The sequence below is a fragment of the Epargyreus clarus genome, unplaced genomic scaffold (genome assembly GCF_041222505.1).
Source record: "Epargyreus clarus isolate Ecla_fem2 unplaced genomic scaffold, WU_Ecla_fem_2.2 ptg000010l, whole genome shotgun sequence".
Classification (NCBI taxonomy): Eukaryota; Metazoa; Arthropoda; class Insecta; order Lepidoptera; family Hesperiidae; genus Epargyreus; species Epargyreus clarus.
In genome coordinates this window covers 5,011,552-5,037,941 of record NW_027332218.1, presented here as the reverse complement: position 1 = coordinate 5,037,941, position 26,390 = coordinate 5,011,552, and the positions used below count along the sequence as shown (strand labels likewise).

At 34.4% G+C, this 26,390-nt stretch overlaps 1 protein-coding gene across 4 annotated transcripts; it reads right to left on the bottom strand.

Annotated features, from left to right (window-relative positions):
- Positions 1-1,552: 1,552 nt before the first annotated feature.
- LOC140745373 (uncharacterized) lies at positions 1,553-18,061 on the bottom strand. 4 transcript variants are annotated; one of them, XM_073077190.1, is made up of 6 exons: positions 17,887-18,060; positions 9,149-9,189; positions 7,460-7,526; positions 4,473-6,580; positions 4,198-4,239; positions 3,102-3,244 (listed from the first exon to the last, which is right to left on the bottom strand). In XM_073077190.1, the coding sequence occupies exons 2-5, from the start codon at positions 9,166-9,168 to the stop codon at positions 4,221-4,223; spliced, it is 2,214 nt and encodes a 737-aa protein (XP_072933291.1). In that variant the 5' UTR covers positions 9,169-9,189; positions 17,887-18,060; the 3' UTR covers positions 3,102-3,244; positions 4,198-4,220. The 4 variants fall into 4 exon arrangements, with proteins under 4 accessions (XP_072933290.1, XP_072933289.1, XP_072933291.1 ...); XM_073077191.1 differs by having other exon boundaries at positions 3,104-3,244; positions 4,205-4,239; XM_073077189.1 differs by lacking the exon at positions 4,198-4,239 and having other exon boundaries at positions 1,553-3,244; positions 9,149-9,269; positions 17,887-18,061.
- Between the last annotated feature and the right edge of the window lie 8,329 nt (positions 18,062-26,390).

Sequence of the window (26,390 nt, the reverse complement as noted above, 5' to 3'; positions counted from 1 at the left end):
ACATTTTAGAAAATATGTGTTACCTATAACACAGACTAGGTAGTCATCTGCGATTCCATTATATATTGACATCAATGTCTACCGGTACCACCCGATATAACTGAAATGTTCATTTTATGGGGATCTATTCGCTATCAACGCAGGTAATGGACTAGGGATGGCGATTTTTCCCGAAAAAGATAATTTTGAAATCGATTCGAAACATTTCTGGAGAATCAATTCTCAGAAATACAAGGACTAGAGGGTCATTTTTTTTTGTTAACGCTCCTTTGTAAATATAGGAAAGGAAATACCTCTCTCATGCCATAAATTCCTAATCTAACAAAACATAGAAAATATCGAATGTCGATTTTCGTGTCAGTATCTGTCTATTTATCTTATATCTAAGATAGTTTGATCCAGAACGGTTTACTGGATAGTAACGGTTTTAAAGTATCAATTTTCCAAAACATCGATTCAATCAATCGATCTCCGATTGGCATCCCTATGATAGACTATCGGCGCGTAATCTCCAAGTCCGTTCGCTCATGAAATTGTTAATTAACGGACAACAAAACGGGGACGCCTAGTTTCATGTTGCAATTGATATCGCTTTATGAACGAATTTCAGGGAATCTCTCCCCAGCTACGGTGTAGACTTGATTTTGGTTCTCATTGCTTATTGGAGCTGCCTCTATCAGGATTATTGCTAGACCAATTTGCAGATTTTAATATGACTAAACTATAAGGATTCTTTAAAAACGGTTCATTAGTGGACAAAAGCAAACAGACAGGTGATTAATTTTAATATAATAATATTCTGCTTTTACTCATATTCAACAAAATAATATTAAAAGAAAAACTCATTTACTATTATTTCTAGATTTTCATGAAAGAAGTGAAATGATTTACGAATACTAGAATCAATCATAATTACAAGAAGAGGTCCCTGGAGCTTTAAATCTCACTAAAGCTGATAATCGAGTGCAAAGTGGAGCAGGAAGAGGTTTAACCCCCACCCTTAAGTGGATAAATTGTATCAAAACCCGCACAGAGGAAGCGGGAACGTCATGCCAAATTGATTCTTATCGACAAATCCAATCGCCTGTCTTCCCCGTTGATACTTAGTTTAATTTCTTATGACGAAATGTCCGTTTGTTTATCCTGTCAGTATCAAAATGTCCTCAACTTAAAGATTAAAGGATGACAAAACAGCACTGTGTAGCATTTAATTTGGATAGGTCATTCATGTTAATAATGAAAATGTGGTCGAAAATATTTAAGGAAAACTTAGAAACACAACGAAATTATATTTACACAATTATATAAATATGAATTATTTACATAACTATCAAAATAATTATCTTTTTAACGAATTGTAACTTATATTTTTAGTAAATTAAAAAATTAATTGTAACATACACAATTGCTTTAATAAAACATTTAGCTCCTTGTAATTATAAGTATATTGGTTATATTCTGTGCTATTCCTTGTCTATGATTCCTATAATTTTCGTCGACACTCCATGTACCCCAACAAACACAAAAAGAAAATCTGTAATTCAAAAACCAATTACTTTTAATAATATTTATTTAAAATCTAATTCGTACTTAGCGGCTACAGTATTAAATAACGCTACACCTTAATTAATAATATATAATAATTTTGTAAATTCATATAAAATAACTTTTATAGACTTACATATTTAGAAAGATCACACTGACTAGATTGCCACACCCTTGTCTGCTATCGTGTTTGCTGTATGTGATATTCACTGTTCAATTAGCACTCAAATAATATTATAATATTGGTATATTGTATAATAAGAGATATTTTTGTTGTAAAATATAGATGTCACCTAATATCATTGTGTGATTGAAATTATTAACTAATCTTAATGTAAATAGTAGTTATAATTTGATAAAATGTGTGTTCATTTATTTTAAAAACAAGAAAAATACCTGAATTTTCTAAAGAAATCCTATCCAAATTAAGTTTTCAATTATTAATTAAGAATAATTATAATTTAATAATTTTTCAATAATTTTATTTCAATATTTTCGCTATTTTGAACAGCAATATCACATAACACAAGTAGTACTTTACATAATATCTTTGTTAATAAAACACAAAAGGGGGAACTGGAAATTTTAGGTTAATATATCGTCAAGTGAGAGTTTTGTTAATTATTATTAATTATTTTTGTGCAAGAAACGGGGTTTATAACGCCTTATTGTATTAATATACAATCCATATATAAATGTTTCATATAAATATACAAAAACACATAATTGTTATACACATGTAAATGAATATTATATATGTATATATCATGTATTTTCCTAATAATATTATTATGTAAAATATAATTAAATTATACATACATATATACAAACTATATTACATTAGAATGTTAAATTAATGTGTTAAATAAATACTAAAAATAATTATAAATAAATATATATTTTAATAATTATATCACAAATGTTACTGTAGGTATACAAACATGTTTCACGTATTTTATTTTAACCTTTGGTTAATTCAATTAAGTTGACTATGAGGAATTTTAATAACAATAATTGCAATTAATCAATAAATTGAAATACACTATCTAATTATATAAGATACTGGTAACTTATAATAATAATAATTTATAATTTAAACTTACAATAAGTTTGAAATAAATAAAATGTTATACTAAGATATTTATGTTCATTATAAATATTAATTATTCTTAAATTATTCTTTGGTATGTTAGCCGTATTTCTTAAATATTATGAGCATTAGTGTAATCACAAAGCATCTAAATTAATCATAAATTATTATATTACGAGTACGATATATTTTCGCCACTGATATCATTTCGATTATATTTTTCGTTGCCTTAAATATTTAAATTAGTAAAACAAATTTATAATTATAAATAATAATATAATTGTTACCGGAATAAGCTCGCTAAGTTATCCTCATAGATGCAGTTGTATATTAATTAATAAACATATAATAAATAGTACTTAAAATTATGTTTAAGATAATGTTAATTTAATAGTCGTGTTTACAAACCTCCATGTATGAAATACAGTTACAAGATTTTTGTAACAACCCTAACTTAATAATTTTAGTCCCTAAAGATCACTAAATCCGTGGTGTTCTTCTATTAACTTAAAATTATCTATCCCCTCAGTACCTGTGATGACTTGCAAGACCCCAAAAGCCTTCGACTGCCGTGGCGAAGCCTCCTGTGTGAAGTTGTGGTAGTACACGCTGAAATTCAGAAATAATTCCTCATTAAATTTATGTTTATTTTATCCTTATATAGCACATAACTTTCTTTTGTGATGATATGATAACGAGCAAGCAGTCCACCTGATCTTAAGTGTTGGCTGGCGCTCATAGCTACTTATAATCCATTCCAAAAGGAATTTTTACTTTAAATCGGACACGACGTGTTGCTACCTCAAAGGATTACATTGGAAATTTGGAAAGTGTCATAAGTGTCTCTCCCTTCACATTGCTGTCATAAGGCAGAATTAACTTGATACTAACTATATTTTTTTAAATTCATAGCTTTAACTAAATATCTGTGTTTTAAGCAAATTTACAACGCAAAATCAGATTTATAATAACTATGGAAATGAAAAATATATTCTTATAGATAACCTGCTAAAATCTACGAACAAAACTATTACCAAACGATTTTTTATAATACACCCAAATACAGTTTAAATGATTATTATTATGAAAATTATTCATGATCGTAACAAAATATTTAAGAAGCGTATCAAAAATTGCTAAAAACATAGCCCACAACGACACTATCTACATACAATATTTAAATACCTACTGCATTAATATTTTAAAATTATATGAATTATAATATTATGACGATTTCAGAGTTTGTAATTGTTAATCCAAAAGAGAAAAATGTTACGATGGTACAAAGTGGCGATTTTAATTCCCTATATCTTATGATGACTGTACACGCAGATAAATCTTAAACCAGTGAAAGAAGTAAAAAAGAAAATAATAGCCGATTATGGAAAACCACGAACTACAAACCAAATTTAGTAGCCAATTACAGGCCGTAGCGAAATGATTCGATTAGTGATACGAAGAGAATTAGCGATCGTTCCCAAAGCGAAAGATGCTAAATTTACAGCAAGCGTCACACTTAGTCATCGCATAAAAAGAAGCGGTGCAATAAAAATTGTGTTTACTTCGAACATTGCACACAGCTTCCTTAGTACCGCCCACCGAAGCTGAAAATGATATACAATACATGTAAAAAGTATATATAAAGTAATTCGTATACCCTGGGTCAACACTTACTGAATCATGTAAGCGGAATAAACATTCCTCTCCTAAGAAATATGTAGGCGTCTATAAATATTTCTTCAGAAACACAATTAACGTTTTGACTACTTTCAACTGGGCTTTGAACCCTCGTGTCTAATTTTATATGTGTGGTATTAAGAAGTAATGTAAAATATACCTTTTGTTTGCCCCACCGTTGCCCCCACCTTCAATCTGAATCGGTATTATTCGCGTCTTTGGCTGATTGTCCTGATTATTCTGGAAATTTCTGTTCAAAGTTGGCAAGTCTGATTGTGCGGGGCCATCGTCAAGTCGGACAAGTTGTGGCGACAACACTCTCATGATGCGTTGTGTTGGTTGTGAGAAAGGAGCCTGTGCCCTATTTTGGTTATTTACTTCTGGGTTTTGTTTCATATCTATGACGATTCTCAACTGCGGTTGATGTCCACCTTGTCTGCCTTGGTCTCTAGTTTCGGTACTGGAGACTTCCATTTGTATCGGAATTATTCTACTTCCTTGATTATTGTCTCTGGGTAAACTTTTGCGGTTCTCTGAAGGACGTGTGGACCAGTTTGGCTGACCTGTTTGTTGGTATTTAGGTGGGCTAACCACTTCGCGACCTCCGCGCTGCATTTCATTGCTCTTTCGTACCCATTCTGGTTCCGAATTAGTCTCTCTGGGGGGTGTAGCAAGCTCCCTGGATCCACTTCCCCTTCTACCTTCCAAAGGTCGCTGACACCACACAGGAGGAGGAGTTTTGGTCTTTTCCTTCTGCGTTTTAACCCACGGCGGTATTGATTTGGGACTATCTGGGCAATAATAAACTGGTTCTTGGTTAACGTAGACGGCTTCCTTTTGTGATGGACTGTTGTTATAATCTGGCTGTGGAGCCTGTTTTCTTGGTGATACAGGAATTGATATGGAAGATTGGTATCGTGGTTGTTCTTGAGAAGTTGGTGGTGACCTTTGATTATTTTCCTGTGCTCTCCATGGTGTACTATTATCTTGTATTCTATTATTATTCGTATCTTGTGCTGCTACCCAAGGTGGGCTGTATGACTGTTGTTGATTCCCAACTTTATTTTCTTGTTTCCATGGTGGATTGTAGTTATTTTCAGTTCGATTGTTATTCGCATCATTAGCTTTCCACGGAGGACTGTAAGCTTGTTGATTAGCATTCTGGGTGTTGTTATAAATTACGGGCTGATTTTCAACACCTCGTGGATGTCTGTTTAATGTGTTCGTTCGCCAAGGTGTCGCATTTGCAGGTTCAGCATTTGGACTTTGGTGTATTTCTTTGACATTGTTATAATTATTTGGCGCATTATTCACATAGCTTTCTTGATTCCTTTGACCAGCTCTGGGTAGAGTATGGAAAACTGGATTACTCGATTGTTGATATGCTGGAGAACTCTGCTGTACATTTGGAGAAAACGGACCTCTATTTATATGAGGTGATTGTGGAGAATTATTTACAGTACTTGCAGGAGAGTCTCGCTTTTCCGGCTGTCTCCAGTTAACACCGGGGCTTGGAGAGTATGGCGAATTGTTGGAAATAGGTGACTGATTTCCAAAAGGTTGTGGGCTTTTGTTAAATTGTGAGTCCTGTCTCACCAACAGCTCCCGTGTTGGTGGAGATCCATTTACATTTGGAGAGTTAGATTTTTGATGAACATATTGCGCCTCTGGTCTGTGCAAGGGACTTTCAGGAGCTTGATTGTTCTGATTTCCGTAAGGATAGTTCTGTCGTTGGTAATTATTTTGTGCTTGCGGTGAATTATAACTTGGAGCTTGTTGTTGAGGTAACTTAACAGTAAGCGGAGAAGGTACTTTCTCAACGAACTTTGGCACTGGTCCCATCCGCTGCATTTGCTCCTTTTCAGATTCCCAGTGGTAGGGACTGTTTGTTTTCCTTAGCATTCCAATGGGATTTTCGGGAATCACGATTTCAGGTCTCTCGCCGAGTGCGATAGGTTTCGGTGCTTTGGCGTTTGGAGCTTGGATAAGCAAAGGTGGTGGCGGTGGAGGAGCCGGGGCTGTTGGTGGCGGTGGCGGTGGTGGAGGTGCGGGTCCACCTTGCGGTCGGTAACCACCATTATTGCCTTGCTGTTGTGCATAAGCTTGTTCCTGCTCTTCCAGTGATCGTTGCCTTGCCATCCTTCTCGCCATGCTTGGGGTTCGGATCTGAGACAGATCCAAACCTCCAGGCGTATATGTGAAGGGCTTCTTGTCTTTTGTCATCATGGCGTTCTGAATGCATGCTGGTGGCTCGACGCTTCCCATTGGCTGGAATTTTAAATTATACTTATTAGGAATTATATCTTAACATCTACAAAATTGTATGGATAATAAAGCATATAAGATTTGTCTTTCTTTTTTTAAAGAATCAAACTTTTAAATCACTCCTGCAATTAAATGATATAAACTATTTAACGGAAATTTTCATGAATCACTGCTCGCAAAATAAAATATAGATATATAATCATTTGGATCTTTATTTCAATACTATCGTAAAACAAATTGTGTTAACCAATAATAAGGTTACAGATCACTGACTAGTATTTAGGAACAAGTACGCAAAAAATATCTTATGCTATCTCAACATGATAAGACGTTATCTTATATTATGGTACAATCCTTTGATTGAATCTATGCAATTATAGTTCAACAAAGAACTTATACATGCAAACAGACCAATGTAAAACCACACTTAATGGAACTATAACCCATGGTCTATCAATAATTAACTTTTTTTTATAACATAGAAGTAGCATACGAGCATGCATTCCACCTGATGGTAAGTGGCTACTGCCGCGCATAGACATCTGTAATCAATCCCAGATAGGATTAGATATTCCTACCTGAGGTCGGCCACAGGTGCGCCGCTACCCCTGAGGACTAAGCTGGAACGCCTCGGAAAAGTCTGTCTCCCTTACCACACCCTTCAAACCGGAACACAGCAGCGCCTAACACTGCTGTTATTAGGTAGAAATAGGTGTGGCGGTGGTGCCGTCGTAGTCGAACCACAAAGGGTTCTACCATCTTCAAAATAATTATAGTTCAACAAAGAACTTATACATGATACAGGCCAAAGTAAAACAACACTTAATGAAATAAAGCCCATGGTCTATCAGTAATTAACTATAATAGAATCAGAATACTCACATTGACATGTGATTTGCCGAAGTTTGGGATCCGTCCCATGTGTCCTGTGACTGGCGCTGGTCCGTACCTGGAAGATGGCCAAAGCTTGTGTTATTTTTACACGGGATGACAACATTGATTGTCCTATGCGTATACAGTTAGAGTTGTTGACCTATCCCGAAATATCGGCATTTTTTTGTATATGCTTATTTCCATTGCCTGTAACTGTAGCCAAATTACCTGTAACACGTGGTTAGATAAAACAAAAAGCGAAAACATGGTTTGACAACGCCACAACATGTCTCATCGTATAGGTATTTAGATCGTAAGTAATAATAGCTAATTGGAATTTAAAGCAGTAAAAACAGTTTGATTTTTTAATACCACAAGTATTGCTACACCATGTTTGACGTGTCGTAATGTCGTCGGGGACAACTATTTCTGGATTGATTAGTCTCTAGAGAAAGCTACGCAACTGTAATTGACCTAATATACTTAGTAAATTAAGTTAGTTAAAAGATTACGATGGAGGATTAAAAAAGGATGACGGCTAAACCCTCAACATTTTTTAAAACGTATTATAAATATGAAAAACATGTATAAATATAAATATAACACTCTTTTTCAAATATCTAATAATTTTCAGTTTTCTTTTTGTAACGCACTTTATTAAAAAATTGCCTATAACATTTCAAAGATGAAAACAAATCTAACGAGAACTCATAATTTAAAATCGGTCAAACGTTAATGTGACAAAGAAACAAACATTCGGAAAACATTACCCTCGTTTTGGAGTCGGGTAAGAGCTTCTGACTCTAATAAACATATTTCTTAGTCTAGAAATAGAATTGGGTTAAAGATGAATTCAACAAACTTTGGTATTGAAATTCATTTAAATTTCAATCTAAAACTAAAATATGGCCCTTTGTTCCGGTAGATCATATTAATTCATGATATCATATAGGACCACGCAGATCATCATTATGGATCATAAACTTGTATACGTCATTTTGACATATTTAAAAAAAACTTAATTTTTACATTTAAATTAATCATAAACGAAATTTTAATCTCAACGAAATTAATTACAAATTTTAAATGCACCTAAATTTAAAGCTTCTTGTAGAAATTTTAGAATTTGCAATCAATAATTTAATTTACAAAATTTACAACTAACTCCTACTATTGGAAATAAATTAACGAATATTTGAAGATTTTAGAATTATAATAAAGTATATTAACAGCCGTGACAGTTATATACATTAGATAATTATAATTTATAATATAGAGCAGACTCTACATTATAGATACATATTACACATACATTCCAAACAACTAACATTGAGTGTTAACACTAAACAACATTTACATCTATCTTTTATTCATTAAAAATAGAAAAACCGTAAAACTTATCTTTTATTAATAAAAAATTGTATAAATTGCCCTGCTTAGATAATTATAGATTATAATATAGAGCAGACTCTACATTATAAATACACATTGCAAACAACAAGCATTGAATGTTAGCACTAAAACAACATTTCTATCTATCTTTTTTATAGATTGTCCAGCTCAGATAATTACAGATTATTGTATAGAGCAGATTCTACATTGCAAATACACATTGCAAACGAAAAAAAATGAGTGTTAACAATAAACAACAGCTATCTATCTTTTATTAATTAAAAATAGAAAAACCGTAAAACTTACCCGTTCTCAGCCATGTTCATTGTGTGTGTGAGGCTCGCGGCCTGTGGAGTGAGATCACGCCTACATTAATAGCACGTAAACAAATGTTCTTCAGGAATCTGGTGCTCGCCACCTGCTCGGGCTAGGTAATGCGTTTAGATTTACTAGGAATAGGTAATAGATATCTGCATATTAACCACAGAATAAGTAAAAGATGAGTTTTTTTTATTTAGCAGACGAGCATGCAGTTTATGTGGCAACTGACGGTAGATATCTGTAATCAATCCCAAATAAGATTGCGATGACGGTCACAGGTGGATTTCCCTCTGAGGACTGAGTTGGAACGCCACGCATAAGTATTTCCCTTACCGCACTATGCTAAGGCCGACTTAAATGTTACATGAGTACGAACAACCAGAGAAAAACAATGAAATTTTCGAATGAGACAACATTAGAGAAAATTATACATATTTACCTAAAACTCATTGCTAGGTAATTGTATTAATCGTGGCTAAGAAAACTACGGGAGAAACATAAGTATAATATCTTAATTAAATTGGTATAAAACATGTTAGAGTCACCAATTTTTTGGGTACACTAATGCCCCTGTGCTTTGCTCTTTTTTGTTGTAAAAAAACATCACATGGACATCTACATGCCTGACTTGTCCGTAATATTTTAAAGTGTATACAATCTAACAGCACTTGGCCAGTGTGGTGGATATTAACCTTAACCCTTCTGACTAACGCATCTATGCATGATGCAACGTGTCTTTGACCTTGGTATCATTCGCTGCTCCCAATTCTCCTGGGATCGACCGGATCGACGCAATATAATTACTCATGTACTGCGTTTGGATGATCTTTACGACCGGCATGACGTCAACCACATTGGGAATATTGGTGTCAGCGATCATTAGTCATATCCATATTCGCAGTGGAAATCCTATGGTTAGAAGACCGGCCTCCTGTTCCTCATGGTTAAAATCCCACACGGGAATTTTCTTATAATATGAAATTGGAAAACGAGCATATAGTCTACCTCATAGTAAGTAGCTACTGACTAACTTACTGCCATACTAGCCATGGACATCTGTAATCAACCCCAGATAAGACTAGAGTCCTACCTGAAGTCCGCTTAAGATGCGTTGCTACTCCTAAGCCTATGTTGGAACACCTCGGATAAGAATATCCCCTTAACGAAACACAGCAGCACTTAAAACTCGACAGAAGGCAGAAGGTGTAACGGCCTTCGAAGTCAAACCACAAAAGATTCTATTACATTAATAACCTTATTTCTACTCTCTCAAAGTTATGGAGACATGAACGTTAAGAACACTACATGAGTTTTTCAACTACATTGTCTACAAAGTTCTTAAAGGAATGTAACATCTTACATACCTTCATTAATACGTACTTAAGTAAAGAATCCCGCCTAAAATCTCTTGTGAGACATTTCTTTAACTATGGGTATTAGTGGATTGATGCTAATTAAATGATAATTGAGCTTTGTCGGTAACATTTTATCAGTAGTCAGTGGGTTGGAAAATTCATTCCTATATTCGTATAAAATAATTAAACTTTAATAAAATGTAGAACTCTTACCGTCCTCACAATTGCATTTGCGTGAGCAATAACTGCACTTAATAGGCGTTGTTACCAGATATTATCTAAAGTTATGGTTTTATTACTAAGTATTGGTAGTCCAACAAATCGTTAGTCTGCGTACTTTTAATGGTTTTATTTTGCGCAATATACCCTGACTTTTACTCTGTGCAATTGACCCTCATCAAAAGAAAGCCCTGGTCTATTGAGGAGATAAAACTCCTGTTGTTTACTCTTAATCTACTTATACAAAAGCGTTAAGTATTTTCAAATTGTTACAATGTTTTAATGTGAGTAATACTCAATGGTTTCTAGGCAACATACCTTTTACTTCAACTATTGCTTTTATTTTTGGGATTCTCAAATGAAGCAACTGCCACTAACTGAATATTTCCAGACATTTTTCTAAAAAATGTTAATTATTTCCTGAGAATTTATTTCTTTTCTAGAACACGTAATTACTTCGAAAGTAGGTTTACTAAATTCTGCCGATTTCCTTAACTATTGATGCCAGGGAAGGTATGAGGCACGATTTTGGCACTCCCACGATAATTATAATCGATGGCTAGACGCCAGGTTTAATTTTAGTTTCTAACTACGCCTTCCCATTCCAATTCCGAGCGAGAGCAATAAATTTCCTTTTTTCAGAACACTAATGTTGATCTGTGAACGGATTTTCAATTAGATATAGGATTCAGTAGGTGGTAGAACCCTTTGTGGTTCGACTCCGGCGGCACCACCGCCACACCTATTTCTACTTAATAACTGCAGTGTTAGGCGCTGCTGTGTTCCGGTTTGAAGGGTGTGGTAAGGGAGACAGACTTTTCCGAGGCGTTCCAGCTTAGTCCTCAGGGGTAGCGGCGCATCTGTGGCCGACCTCAGGTAGGTATATCTAATCCTATCTGGCGGCAGTAGCCACTTACCATCAGGTGGACTGCATGCTCGTCTGCTACTCTTATATTATAAAAAAAAAAAAAAAAAACTATTGCATTATTTAGTCTAAGATGCTGCATGACTATGTTACCAGTACGTTGGTGAAGTTTTGGATATTGCAGTATACCTGATATGTGGTACGGTTTGAAAGGTATGGTAAGGCAGAAATAGAAAAGGAGTTTCAGCATATGTAAATTGTTCAAATAGTCAAAATCGAGTTAGAACTCAAATCGAACCGTAAACTTATCATTTTTGCTACTCTAAGGGATAAAATCTACAAATCAATATTTCATTAGAACTGTTAACATGTGTTATATGAAGTCGTATTACATCAGTTATCTTTTCTAGAAAAACATAAACTTTCACTCTTTTTGCAAATAATTCTATGTATGGAATCTGAGTTTTAGGGATTGTTATCATGCGTAATGTACTCGTATCTTAAATATTAAGTTATCATTATTTCTTATTATTTCGTTATTATAATAAACATTTGTATTGTATTTACTGTATTATATCAATATACAATATACAGTAAAATTCCTCCACCATTACAGAGCAACAGGTGTAAACGTATTACGAACAGCTGCATTAACTTTTCCATATTAAATATGCATTGGCTGGTGGAACGTGAGGTCGGGGTTTTGGCTCAGGTATAGCGATTAGTCATGGCTCGCTTTAGTTCTAGATCACCACGTCTACACCTGGACGCAGTTATGACACATTATTTCGCTTCTCTTCAAATATTTATGGAATTATTTGCTTTCGGAACGCTTCTACGTCTTAGCTTTTGATGAATTTAGATTTCTGATTCTGGGTCTGGGTGTTTGTGTATTTATCTATGTGTGTGTCCATGGCACCCACGACACAGGGAAACCTAGTGTGGTGATTTAAATGTAGTAAGCGATTTTTTTTTCTACGTGGTTACTATAATGTGTTTTAATAAGATTGAACGATATTTTGAAGGTGGTGAAGCACTTTGAAGTTCGTGAAATAACCGATACTACCTTATGTAGTGCTAATTTGTTTTAGTTTGAAGGAAACGGTTAGATAGTCCTCACATTAAGCGTTGTTGCATTGAGGGTAGCAACGTAAATACATAAGTTAAAAATTTGTATATAGTCTACTTTTTTTCATTTGGTCTAACTACAAAATAAGATCAGGTTAACTGCTTGTTTTCTGGGAGGCAATCTCACCCACGACTTTATAAGATGGGTAGCAACCGTTCAATAAACTCTTTATTTACATACGTAGATATCTAGGATATTATTTTTTATTTATTTTGAATGAGTTCAGCTCCACCCAATTTTAACATATTTTTTTATTTATTTTTTGTATATGTTCTGGCCGTGTCTTAAAGCACTAATGTTAAAGCTATTGAACCTACGTGTATGACTTATTTTTTCTCAAAATAAGTCCAAAAATTATACACCATTTTACCGAAAAAATATCGAACGATTCGCATAAAAACGTGAAAACCCGTGCTCAAGGAATCTGCTACTTTATATAACGTGCAACAATGTTGTCCGTCATCACATGGTTAGCGCAAGCGAGTCCAGAATCTATTACGGGAGCGAGGGCACACAACTAGGTTACAGGTGATGGGGACTGTGGAGAATTCGTGAAACCGACGGATTGACCAACTCGCGCCGAGTGGCGAGTGACGAATGGCAAGGTACAGCGTGGAATGAGCTATTGTTTAACGTTTCGATTTTATTTTATACTAGTTTTTGCCCGCGGCTTCGCCGGCGGTTAAAATAAAATAATATAACATACTTATATACATAAAACTGAAAATTCGAACCTTCAACTTTGCTAAAGATCATCACTTGATCAAATGCATAGTTTACGATTCAATCCTTACTAATATCGATTAAAATAATCGATATTTTGGGTCCAAAAGATCGATACTCCGATTAATCGATCTTAGATCGCCATCCCTAGTTCCCGTGGGATTTCCGGTATAAAAACTATCCTATATCCTTTCTCGGGTCTCAGACTATCTTTGTACAAAATTTAATTAAAATCGGTTCAGTGGTTTGACTGATTACGTCAGACAGACAGACAGAGTTACCTTCGGATTTATAATATTAGTAAGGATAAGGATTTTTTAATTTTTACTCGTTGCAAAGGGTTCATAGTCGTCGTCTGTTCCACTTTTGTACACAGAACCTCTCTTAGTGAGAGGGGTTTAGGGTAATAGTAATCCGCGCTGGTCAAGTGCAGATTGGTAGAAGTTTGAGAAATTGATTTTATTCGGAAACGAAACAAAAAAAAATTAAACAAAATATTGTAAACTTTGTCTTGCTGGTATAAAATATGTTAAAAGGTAGAAAGTGCGCCTGGTAGCGCCCCGCATTTGGTAGCGCCTAGGCTGAGATTCATAGAATTGACTTTTTGTTTGTCTTCTCGTTTCTTTTGCACTTCAACAAGGCCACGTGACACTTTAATTGCTAAACTAAATCAGTTAAACATATTTAACTTACACTCTTCTTATTTAATAGACCATTTTCACACGATATTCTAAAATACAATGAAAGCACGCTTATAACAACACCTACCTACAACTAATACTCCTCTTTGTTTGCAGTTTCCGTACAAGGACTAATTTATTAATCGTATTATCCAAACTGTTGGTCACCGGGACCATTAATAACATTGTACAACTATGAAATGCAGGTACCACCCACGTGTCATACAATAATAAATATTTCATGACGTAATCAGTCATTGTTAATCGTTGAAAGATCCTATTTCTGCCTTATAGTACTTAGTTATACGAAACGCTGATGTATTCCTGTTTGAAAGGACTTTACGGAAATTTGTCCTCGAAAGTAGGATTAGCTTTATCATTTACCTACGTTTTTATAAGATGGAATTAGCAAATTAGTATACCGTCTACCTGATGGTAAATAGCTACCGCTGCTTGTTGATATCTTTACCCGACTTCATAGGAGTTATACCTGATGACTAAGACGTTTGTCTGTCTTGTCAGCTGTAGTTTCGGGAGCAGAATGGGGCTACGGAATCCCCTTGCCTACGTAAGAGGCGACTAAAAGAGGGATTCCGGGGTTGCAAGCAGCAAGAGTGGTGAGTGAGAGCTAGAACCGCCGGCGGCCCCGGGAAGAACGGCGATATGTGTGGTCGCATACCGTCGTACGCACCAGACGGTGTGGCAAGCGCCAAACTTACTTAAGGAATACTTAAGAAAGTATGCAGTCCAGCTGATGGTAACTGTTAGTAGCAAGGGTTACTTGTAGAGCATAAAAAATGTTAATATTATAAATAAGGAAGGTTGTCAACCCTATCTAAACTCTACATCTAAATACTACCATTCCCACTACAGGCATTCCCTCGTAAATGTCCTACCACCCTTCAAATTAGATCACAACACAGTTAAACTGCTGTTAACGGCATAAATAACATATACAGACAGTTGCATGTGCATATGCAACGTATTACGCACGTGGGCAGGCATTTCGCGTAAGCCGTGAGTAATGATCGCGTCACGAAGCTCAGATTTAGATGCGCCGGCGCATCGCGAGCGGTGATCCATCAAACGGAGCTTCAAGACCAGTCAATAAGGATCCGTTGTTTGAAGCGTGAAGTAGATGTTAGAATTGTATTCACCTCACCTTTGTGTAAACTATTTTTCATACCCCTAAGTGATAAGGGTTGATTAGCCTTAACATTTTTTTTATTTACATAGCAACACGACGTTTGCCGGGTCAGTTAGTTATATTATAAAATACTATCAGTAACATACACAATAAAGCCCCACTGTGTGACTTTCACATCTATCTGATAAGATAAATATTACATCTGATAACATTTTCACCACTAGGTGAAAATGCGACCTTTCAATCGTGGGGTCCGAGATTCCAAACACAAACACACACCTCTAATTTTTAAATGCGTGTATTAGAGCTAAATCTATACATATTAATAAAATTGGAGTGTCTGTTTTAAATATTGATATAACCGCTTTTTACTACATGCATATGAATATACATACGGTACAAACACCAAATTAACATTTTTTTATAATTTTTGTCTGTTTGTCTGTTTCTTCTGGCGAAATGGCTGGGCCAATTTTGACGGGACTTTTATTGGCAGGCTGATGTAATAAGGAGTAACTTAGGCTACTTATATTTTAGAACTAGCTGTGCCCCTGAAACCGCGCGGCACAGCTAGTTATCACAAAGATTATCGTGAGGAAATCTGCATACATGTCTTTGATACATAATCTTTGAAAAATTTTTGAAAGGTATTTAAAGTCAATCAATACGTTCTCAATCTGAGAAGAGACCCGTGCCCAGCAGTGAGACAGTAATGGGTTGATATTGACGACGATATTTTTTCAAACAATTACTTATCAAAACATATGATAGAGTACGTAAGGTATTTTTAACGGAAAAATATTTTTCCTATTTAAATTATAGCGTATCTTCAAAAAAATAATTACACTTTATTTAGAATTCAAAGATAAAGATATTACTATAATCTCTGTGTAGTCTGACGACTACATAAGTCACGACATGAAGCATACGTAAGCCCCACGTAAACAATATTCAATTATTCATGCTGGTGTGCTGTTGGATAATTGTCTTCGCATCCCCACATTCAGAAAACAATCAAAATTGGTCATAGTATATTTGAGTTGTTTGTACTATATTTACTCCTTGCTATGGAGTAAATATCTCTGACTTTATTTTTGTCCTGTTAAGACTACGTAATAGCACTACGTCATACAATTTTGAGGTCAATATGAGCCAAAATAGCATAAACTATTAAAATAAAATTGATCAAAGTGTTGAAAAGTTGAGTACACAAATCATATCACTCGAGATTTTACTGAAAGTATTTTATATTTTGGATCATAAATGAAACTCCTACGCATGTAGAGGCCGTCATGATGTTTTCCTTCGCCGTTAAAGAGATAATTTACTAATAGGTACGTAAGCCATATCGAAAAATCTGTTCGAGAATTTACCCTACACCTTCGAAGAAAGTTGTTTTTGTATTTATAAAGTACCAAATGAGTAATAACGTACTTTTATTAATTACAATCTACCCTAATATAAGAGTAATGAGTAATTCTACGCTAACTGCTACATTGTAATAAATTAAAGAAAGTTGCATTTGAAATATTGCCTACTGCTACTGCCTACAATTTTACGATTTAATTATAAGCTATAGTGTTTAAAAAATCAAAAAAGTGTAAATAAAAAAGTGCCATTTTTGGCAAGTATATTTAACAAAAACGAAATCGAACTTTCCTGTTGAATAAATATCAGTATCGTTAAACAATACAAAGCTCTGAATCAGAATGACGCTTTGATAAGCTGCAGTGAAGCTTTTATTCCAATTGTCACAGTAAATAACGGCGTTGATATTAAAGCTTTCGCTACATCTGATGTCCTATTCGAAATCTGTTTAAATTTTATTTGTAGCTTCAGTATATTTATGTACAAGGAAATCATTAGACGCACGGTTTTTAAAATCTGTCTGAATACACACTATGATTTAATAGTATTTTTCTTCTATTTACCTATATGGTTTATTAAATAACAATCTCTTTTATCGATCTTTGATTTTCATCCTTCCAAAACTTTTGATTTAAAGCAACCTCATGTAATATTTATCTACATTTAAACATCGTGCCCAATTTATTTTTGAAAATTAAAACTACTAATCATTTTTTAAAGAAATATCATCCTTCTTTATCAGAAAGTAGACTACTCGTATATTGGAATCAAACCTAAGTTTATGTTAAAACGTATACTTTATTTTATTTTTATGTAACGAGCGCGTTGTTGAATTTGAATGACTTTTACTTTTAGTTTAAATTTTAAATCAACGAGTACCCAAAGTGAAAAATTATTGCATTACAATTTTTAACCGAAATATATCACAAAAGTTGTTCACAAGTCCTAAATATTTAGGTAAGTACCAAAAAATAAAGATACGTCTCATCCAAATAATAGGCAAGATCTTCAGTTTCAGTATTGCCACATTTTCATTAAAGCTCTATCATACTTGAGTTAGATTTTGTACAGTTACAAATTAACCAATCCCAGATTTAAAATGACTATTTAGAAAGCAACATGCTTATAAAGTAAAAGTTAAAGCTGTATCAATATAACATGTAATTTAATTCAGGATCAAAATTTTGTAAATAAAAATGTTTACGACCGCTACAAATATTGCAACATTGGAACTCACCTTCCAGAAATAGCGTTAAAATCCAAACGGAAATCAGCACTACACTAGGTATTGCAGGTATCCAGTGGGTAGGGTTAGGGTATTCGTAAACACGTTCGCGTTTGAATGGTTTCGTTCGTTCGGCCGCGGTGCCGGGCGCCCGGGCAGTCGCGGACGGGACGCTCGCCCGCGCCTCGCGACCAAAAAGGAATGGACAATATCGATATGCGTTTGTCGATATCCCGCTCTCTACCAATAACAAACTTTAGCTATTTTATATTATAGAACAAGCAAACGAGCAATCAGCATGATGATCAGTGGTTATTTCCTCTCGTGGATATGTCTATAGAAGTAGCAATCGAGCATTAATTTAACTTGACGGTGAACGGCCACTTCCTCTAATGGATATCTCAATTCCTTCGACTTGTATATTTGGCATTTAAAAATATGTTAAAATAAATGTACCATAACTAATAACGACATTGTTATAAAAAAATAATAAATTAAATAAATAATTCAAGGAATAAAAAATATAACTAACAATTTCTAAGTGCCCTTTCAAAATTAATCTAGGGGCACAATAGTGCCCCGCTATATTTATCTCACATTCACTTTAGAACTAATTTTAAAAAGACAATAATTGCAGTAGTTTATCATATTATAAGCTAGCTACATAGATTAAGTGGGTCGATATCTAGTAGAAGACTAAATATACACCATATCCCTGACTACTACTACTAATTAACTGTTCGTACCTACTAATGCAAACCGTGGGTGGGTCACTCTGCACAGTGAAAAGAAATTGCTTAAATTTATAGATGAAATTTATTTATATCGTATGAAGTACATTATCGACAACAAAATAAGCGCATCGCTACTTAGCGAATAGTTTTATTTCGGACACAGACTCAGGGATTGTCTATCTTACACAAGCGTCATGACCCCGAAATTTTTGTCCACAACCTTCGATCTTTACGTAAAATAAAACTTAAAGTCAACATCAACATTCAAATTAAAGAAACACTTAAGAAATCTACTTAACCATAAACTATAAACTACAAGTTTTGAGCAATTTTACATGCATAGAAATGCATGGTATAGTGTATTTATACTTATACTTTAAATATAGAAATGAACCGCTTTGAATATAGAAATGAATCGCGTCGTCATAACAAATTTTATGACAACACCTGCTCGCGACAACTTCAGAGCGGACTAGCAGTTTGGCGCGGACTATACATACTAACCTTCCGCCCACGATACTTCTCACGTGTGAAATTGGGATTGAAAATACGCTTTCTAAACTCACTGTCATGCCGTGTACTATGCCATGTACCATGCCATGTACCATGGACAAACACAAAAACGAATATACGAGTACAAACCCAGACCCAGAACAGGTATCCATATTCATCATTCAGATATCTGTCTGGCCGGTGATGGAACCCCGAACCCTTTGCGGCTCGGACCGTACTGGCGACCGTTCCGCCGTGTCAATTTTAATTATAAAAAGTCCTAATGAAATGATTGTAATAAATCCTCATAGCCTAATAAGCATGATATCTAAATTCCTATTTTAATTTTTTCTCTCTCCAAGATGAACCCTGCTTTCCAACATGTGGGTAGTCAACAAGAATCTGTGAATAATCAAGAATTCTGGACGAATACACTATTTATTTACTAGTATTAAGATTATTTATTTGGTAGTCATATTATTTATTAAGTAAAGCCTATTAATTATAAATCCTTTCATTAAATTTATCCTTCTGAAAAAATAAAATCTCCGGGCTTTAGAACACTTGTGATTTGGTTTGGGATATGATAAAAGAATGAAATGTCGTGGTAATAGGTATAGGTACCAAATTTCTGTAAGCATCTAAGTCTTAGAAATGTTCCAAGTTAATCTAAAGCTTCAGCCAGAATTGTATGTGGACGTATTCTTTAGTTTGATTAACTAATTCATACAATGATGGAGAGAGACAATCCAAAATCAGGTAGTTGACATGTCTAAATTATCTAAATCATCTATCACACATCACAGAAGAAGGACACGAAAATGCAGTCCACTTTATTGATCACTGCCACCCATGGGCATCTTTAACCACCTCAGTTTAGGACAGAGGTCCTACCTGAAATAGATTACAAATACCTTGCAAATCTTCTACAACTTACAAATATACATGTTTATGAAATATTTCCTTTTTTATTTTCCTCTTATGTCTGTTCATTATGAATTATGTATTTACACGAAGTTCTTTTAAAACTTTCTCCCGATTTAATTTGATCATATAGAGAATATAGACTAATAAAGCTTTTTGTTGTACCTAACTGCAGTAATTTGTTTCTAGAAAAACTTCTGTTTTGCTTACTGGCATGTTATAGGTACAGATTAAAGAAAATTTTAACAACTCCAGCTCCAACATCAATAATTAATTATATGTACCATTATGTAAAATTGTATATTATTTACCCTTTAAAAGATGCAAATATGCACACGTATAAAGTTTCTTACGCCGCTTCTTCTCCATAGCGAAATACCTTCCGAAGCGGTGGTAGTTTGTTGACTTCTATATGAATCAATTTTGAATAAATGAGATTTGAATTTGAATTTATTTTTCTCAATGAAGGCGTTTTAGGGGTCAAGTACATATCATTAGGTACCAACGTCTCCAACGCCCTTGGACGTTTTAAGAACGGATGTCAGCTACCGACTCTTACCGTATCAACTCCAAAGAATAACTACATACACTAAAACAGATGCAAAATTAACCTTCTTTCGCACTAATAATACAAGTTTTATATGGGGCGGAAATAGCTGCCGTTTTGGCAGCCAGACCCGGCGAAGTGACCAGCCAACAAATGACTCACAACTCGACAAGCCTGTAATAACCACTTATGACTCTTATGAATATTACAGGGTACGGTTATAGAGAAGCTGAAAATCGAAATTTCTGCTAACGATGTAGGTACATCATTCATCTTCGTCTTTCAAATTGAAGTAGGTGTTACGTGTTACGTCCTACTTTTAAATATTTGGAGACCAAGATTTTGTTCAGATCTGGATAGGCTGGTAATTAACCTACTCAACCAGTGATTAACACGCTTTTATATTTATTAAATTTGTCTATGTAAGATACCCACTTAATGTAAATAATTGTAACAAGTAGATTTTAAACTATCTACTTCTAATTTTAATTTCGTATCCCAACGAGTAGAACTGATCATGGACCTAGGAAGTGCATAATGGAAATAATCATTGTATACACCTCGAATTTAGGCCCATACCTATTGTTTTTCGCTAGTGGGACGATAAATCATCATCATCAACCCATTACTGTCCCACTGCTGGGCACGGGTCTCCTCTCAGAATGAGAAGGATTTGGCCATAGTCCACCGCGCTGGCCAAGTGCGTATTGGTAGACTTCACATACCTTTAAGATTTTTTTTTTATAAATCTCTCAGGTATGCAGGTTTCCTCACGATGTTTTCCTTCACCGTTTAAGCAAGTGATAATTAATTTTTAATACGCACATAAATTTGAAAATCAGAGGTGCGTGCCTGGGATTTGAACCTCGGACCCCTCGATCGAGAGGCCGCGTTTCTTAACCACTAGGCTATCACTGCTTTTAGTGGGACGATAAATAATGTAAGTAATCATAAATTTATCTTAAGTTTTTAATAATACCTATATAGCTTCATTCCGCATCTATGTAAGTGGACTGAAAATATACAATAAGGATTAAAGTTTGCAAACTTGATCACAACAAACTTGGCGTTATTACACCGGAATGTGAAAACTTATCACATATTATGTTTCTTTTTCTTACCTGAAGCAGAAATTTCTGAATGCTATAATCAGACCCAAGGGAAAAATAGAAAGATTTAGCGTTAAATTAAATGTTGTTTTGATAAATAATATTATAATAATCTGTTAAGCAATCGCAGGATCTTATGACTGAAAATTGCAATGTGAACTGATTCAAAATATTAATCCAAGATATTCAAGTGGACTGATGACCTGAAAAAACGGTGGAGAACCGGTGTATTCAGACGGTTCAGGACCAGTCTGGGTGGCGCAGATTAAGGAAGGCTTTTGTGGACTTCCGTGGCTGTTCCTTAAAACTATATAGGTAGGTACATATTATTTATAAAGAGAATAACCTATTTACATTTAAATTTTTTTTCTTCTTGTGTGCGAGCACTATGCTGTGTCTGTAACCCAATAGGACAGCATATTTATGTAAAAATCATATCTTAAATTCGTGCTTTTTTCTAAGACCTGACTGAGAAATTCACGTGTTGGTAGTGACACAGGTCTTAAAACATCTTCAAACTAAAATAACTTAATTTTAAGGTATCTAGGTTTGACTATGTTATCGCCTGTCAAACCATGAAGATTTCCACTGCCTTCAAAATTATTCTAATCATTATTTAATCTCCATTTTAATTATTGCCGAACTAGTCTCAGTTCTTCTTGAATACATCATAACAGTTCTACTTTATGCCCTTAAAGATCATTAAACAGTATAGCTATGAATATTACAAGCAATAAAAGAAACATATTTTTCACTTTGCAGAAATACTATAGGATGGTTCAGAAAAATAATGTTGGGTAAGCTGTGAAATAAGACGATCATAAAGTGAAAACATGTAAACAAGGCCGGCCTCGCCCGCTAAAAATATCTAATATTTCGGAATATTCCCGCATCGCGCCGACCTCACTTATAAATATTTAACGTACCAACGTAAACTCACGGTTGTCTCCCGTTTAGAGATCTATTCGAGAAATCTAAGTTTGCAATGCCTGACAACATAGGTGAATTTTGTATTACACCTACATATTAAATTCTTAGCCAATATCTGCGCCAAACCGGAACAGTAGGAAGCACAAACTTAAGTACTTATAGTTTAAATAAAAAAAGGTTAATCTCAAATACGAAAGTTTATTTTTTTTTTTGGCTTTTTGTTACGGCTAGAGGCGTGGTAAATATTAGTCATTAATACAGGTGTTTGTCATTTAAAAAATCTGTGACAGAGAGTCATGTTACGAATGATTTGAGATTTTTAATTTAACCTACATTGTTTTTGTTACAAAAGTAGCAGACAGGCATGCAATCCACCTGGTATTATATGTACCTACTTACAGTACCAGCCACAGATTGTAAACAAGTAACAGAAACAGTACGAAATTGTTACTCCTGAAATCTAGGCTGAAAATGATGGAGCAACTTAACAATCTACCACATTTTCTACCGAAAACGCAGCAATACAGTTTCTAGATCTGATACATACGTTGTGTGGATGTGGTATCGATGTGGTGTAATGATGTCGTCATGTTGACCACCGAGTCATCACCGTGGTCAACAAATGACACCAGGGTACCACTCATGCGTCGAGATGAAATACGCATTAAAATAGCGCTCGCCAACGCTCGATCGTGTGGTTGGAATGGTGCCGATGCGCGGGTGTTAGTCGCCAAGTATTTATAGTGAGTGGACGGCACGAGGCTAGCGTGGTACAAGACAGGAACTTATAGCGGATTTTTTACCATTTCATTCATTTACACTCGGTTTATACATCATTTTGGATCTAATGTTGATCAGCTCCAATACCTTAAATGAAATAATACTTCATATCCTAAAATATATCATTATGATATTGTAATGTAGAATACAAGATAGAAAGTATGTACTTACCCCGTATGTGTCTGTTTGTCTGGATATGATAATTACCATAATGATGTAGGTACTTTATCCTTACAAGAAATAAAGACTGATTATTACTTTCTACTTTGTTTTATATTTTATTTCATGTTAATAAGATTAATGGGGATTTGTAAACCTTTTCAAAACTTTTCCTCATATCCCCATCATGGGCATCAATGGGGATGACAGAACCAAGTTTCATAATCCCCATTGATGGAGATTTCCAATGGGGATTTGTGGAATAAGCCCTTAGTTATAACAAAATAGAGATGATATTTTAACTTTGAACTAAATTTTGCAACTACATCTTAATAACATGAGTACTGACTGTATTTTTATACGTAAAGTGTGACTATTTTTTACTTTGAAACACTTATAATTTTTATAGATCATAAATAATAGATAGAAATGATAAAATCGCGTATTCTTATGACGTCAGGCAATAGCAAAATATTCTCGTTGAAGTACATTGAAGCTAGAGATGAATTGTTATTGTTATCCAATTATATTTGAATAATGTAATGCGGATATCTATTGCGGATATTGTCTGCCGAGGCTGCATTCTACACATTGTGACATCTTCGAATAAAATAGACATTAGAAACGAAATTTAGACGAAACATTCCTATCGTATAGTGTGGCGTGTATCTCTAGTTTACGTAATGAAATGTATACTTTCTACGTAAATATATGCGTATTTTTGAACTACGTAGTTTTCGGAGGTTGTTGTGACGGGACGGGCGGACGACAAACTAACCTCTGTTAACCCTGAGAAGAAAAAGCTACAGTATATCTAGTATCAGATCTAAAAAACTGAATATGACAGAAAACACCGTTACTGGTTCATCCAAGACACATCATTAACTATTCATCCAGGACTTAAGGAAACAGGAAAAAATTGATTAGTATACTTTACTACGGCTTAATACGAATAATTGCTAAAACCTACCAATATACATGATTTCCTGCTCCATTGAAAAAGCCAGCTATTTATAAGGAAAACGTGGTCATTAAATTTACTATGAAGTCTAAAAAAAATATTGGAGAAAAGATGTACCTACCAGTAGAATCTATTACCTACTATCTCAAAAAAACTCAATGTGACCGCAAAAACAACATTGATCGAAGATATTAAAAAAGATAAGCTCTCACACACGCACTAGCACGCACACACGCACACACATATACATTCTGGAGAAGTAATGTAAGCAACATTTCAATTTAGAAATGTTGAACATAAATAAATCTAAACGTATAGTCTAAGGGAACACATTGGTTTTTCGGGGGCCCTTCTTATGTTAGGGGCTCTACGCACGGATCCCCTCTCTCCTTATGGTAAAGATGAAATAGGATCTATAAAAATTAGGATAAAATCAAAGGTGTAATAAAACTACAAAATAGAGGAATAACCTTTATATTCATTTCTGTTTCATAGTTTCACTCTTAAACTATTCACTTAGGTCTAAGCTACACTGTGTGCGGTATTCTTTAACGTTGATTTTGTACGCAAACTGCCAATTAGATGACAGTTTGTAGAATAACGTGGAAAAGCTATTGGTCGCAAGTCTAAAACGTAAATCTATTATCGATGGCGAACAGATCTCACATAAACAATAATATTTCAAGGAGCGCTTTGCAATCCTTAGTAAAAATCAATTTTGTGTGAGAATACGCCACCAATGTCTGCTTGTATAGGTTTTATGAAGGCTAACGTACAAACGGGCGAATACCGCCGTACATCGTCGCATTGCCAAAGCTTTTATTTAATTGTTTTGTATATTCCTACATATATATGTCATATCTTCCAACTGAATTTGAGAACCGATTGAACATATCGGTACCTTAATTCACAAGTTAGCCAACTCCACTTTTTGTCAAGTTGTTCTTTTTTATTTATTTTCATAATAAATGGCGTTGAACGAAATCAAAGTAAATAAAAAAAACATTTTGAAAAAAGTGTAGTTGGCTGATTTGCGAATTAATGTATCGATATGTATGTCATATCTTCCAACTGAATTTGAGAACCGATTGAACATATAGGTTCGGTTTTTAGTGAACGTCATTTTAAATGTAATATTACTGGGAAAAAAATGCAACCTCATGTTATAAGTATCAATTTGAGAGGGTGGATCGAGCTTGTTTTTACAATTTTTTGAATGGAAATTAATTTCAATCTTTGCAAATAATCTGTCGTATTTTACAGAATTGTAATAGCAAATGCGATAAAATAAGGCGTAACGCACCCGTTATATGCCCTAACCTTTATTAGTGAGCGGTATAGAGGATAGATACAAAATTTACTGTATTTCATTTAAAACTACTATTAGTATCCAACTTCATATTTGACTATTGCCCGTTATTATTACTCAATCTATCTGAATTGTGCTTACCAAAGATCGAAGTATGATATATTCTAGTATGCAGAAATTGTCGATTGCCTATCTTTGATAGCAAAACATTGGATAGATTCATTATTAATAACGGGAGCATATATGTTATATGATTCAATTAAATTGTACGAAAGCCCTTTAAAAATTTAAAGATCGGTTAGTCCCCTTAACTGTGGCATGTAGAATTTGACAAATATTATTTTTCAAAACTTCAACATCTTTAAAAAACTTACCACTTATTAATATCATCTAAAAACCCTTTGAATCCTTTTCATCACTATAAAGAGGTATTTTCGATTCACTTTTAATTTTGTGAAAGCATCTTAGAAGAACTCTTATCGCATGTCATTATACCTAAGTACCACGCATACTTGTAAAGAATTAGATGAAAACCACCGCACTCGTTGATTTCAGTAAAAAATTAGTCAGT

Excerpts from the sequence above, each read along its gene's own strand:
- LOC140745373 (XM_073077189.1), bottom strand. The coding sequence starts at position 9,168 with ATGAACATGGCTGAGAACGG. Across the intron at positions 7,527-9,148 it reads ATGAACATGGCTGAGAACGG|GTACGGACCAGCGCCAGTCA; the intron begins GTAAGTTTTACG and ends GCCATCTTCCAG. Across the intron at positions 6,581-7,459 it reads TCGGCAAATCACATGTCAAT|CCAATGGGAAGCGTCGAGCC; the intron begins GTGAGTATTCTG and ends TTAAAATTCCAG.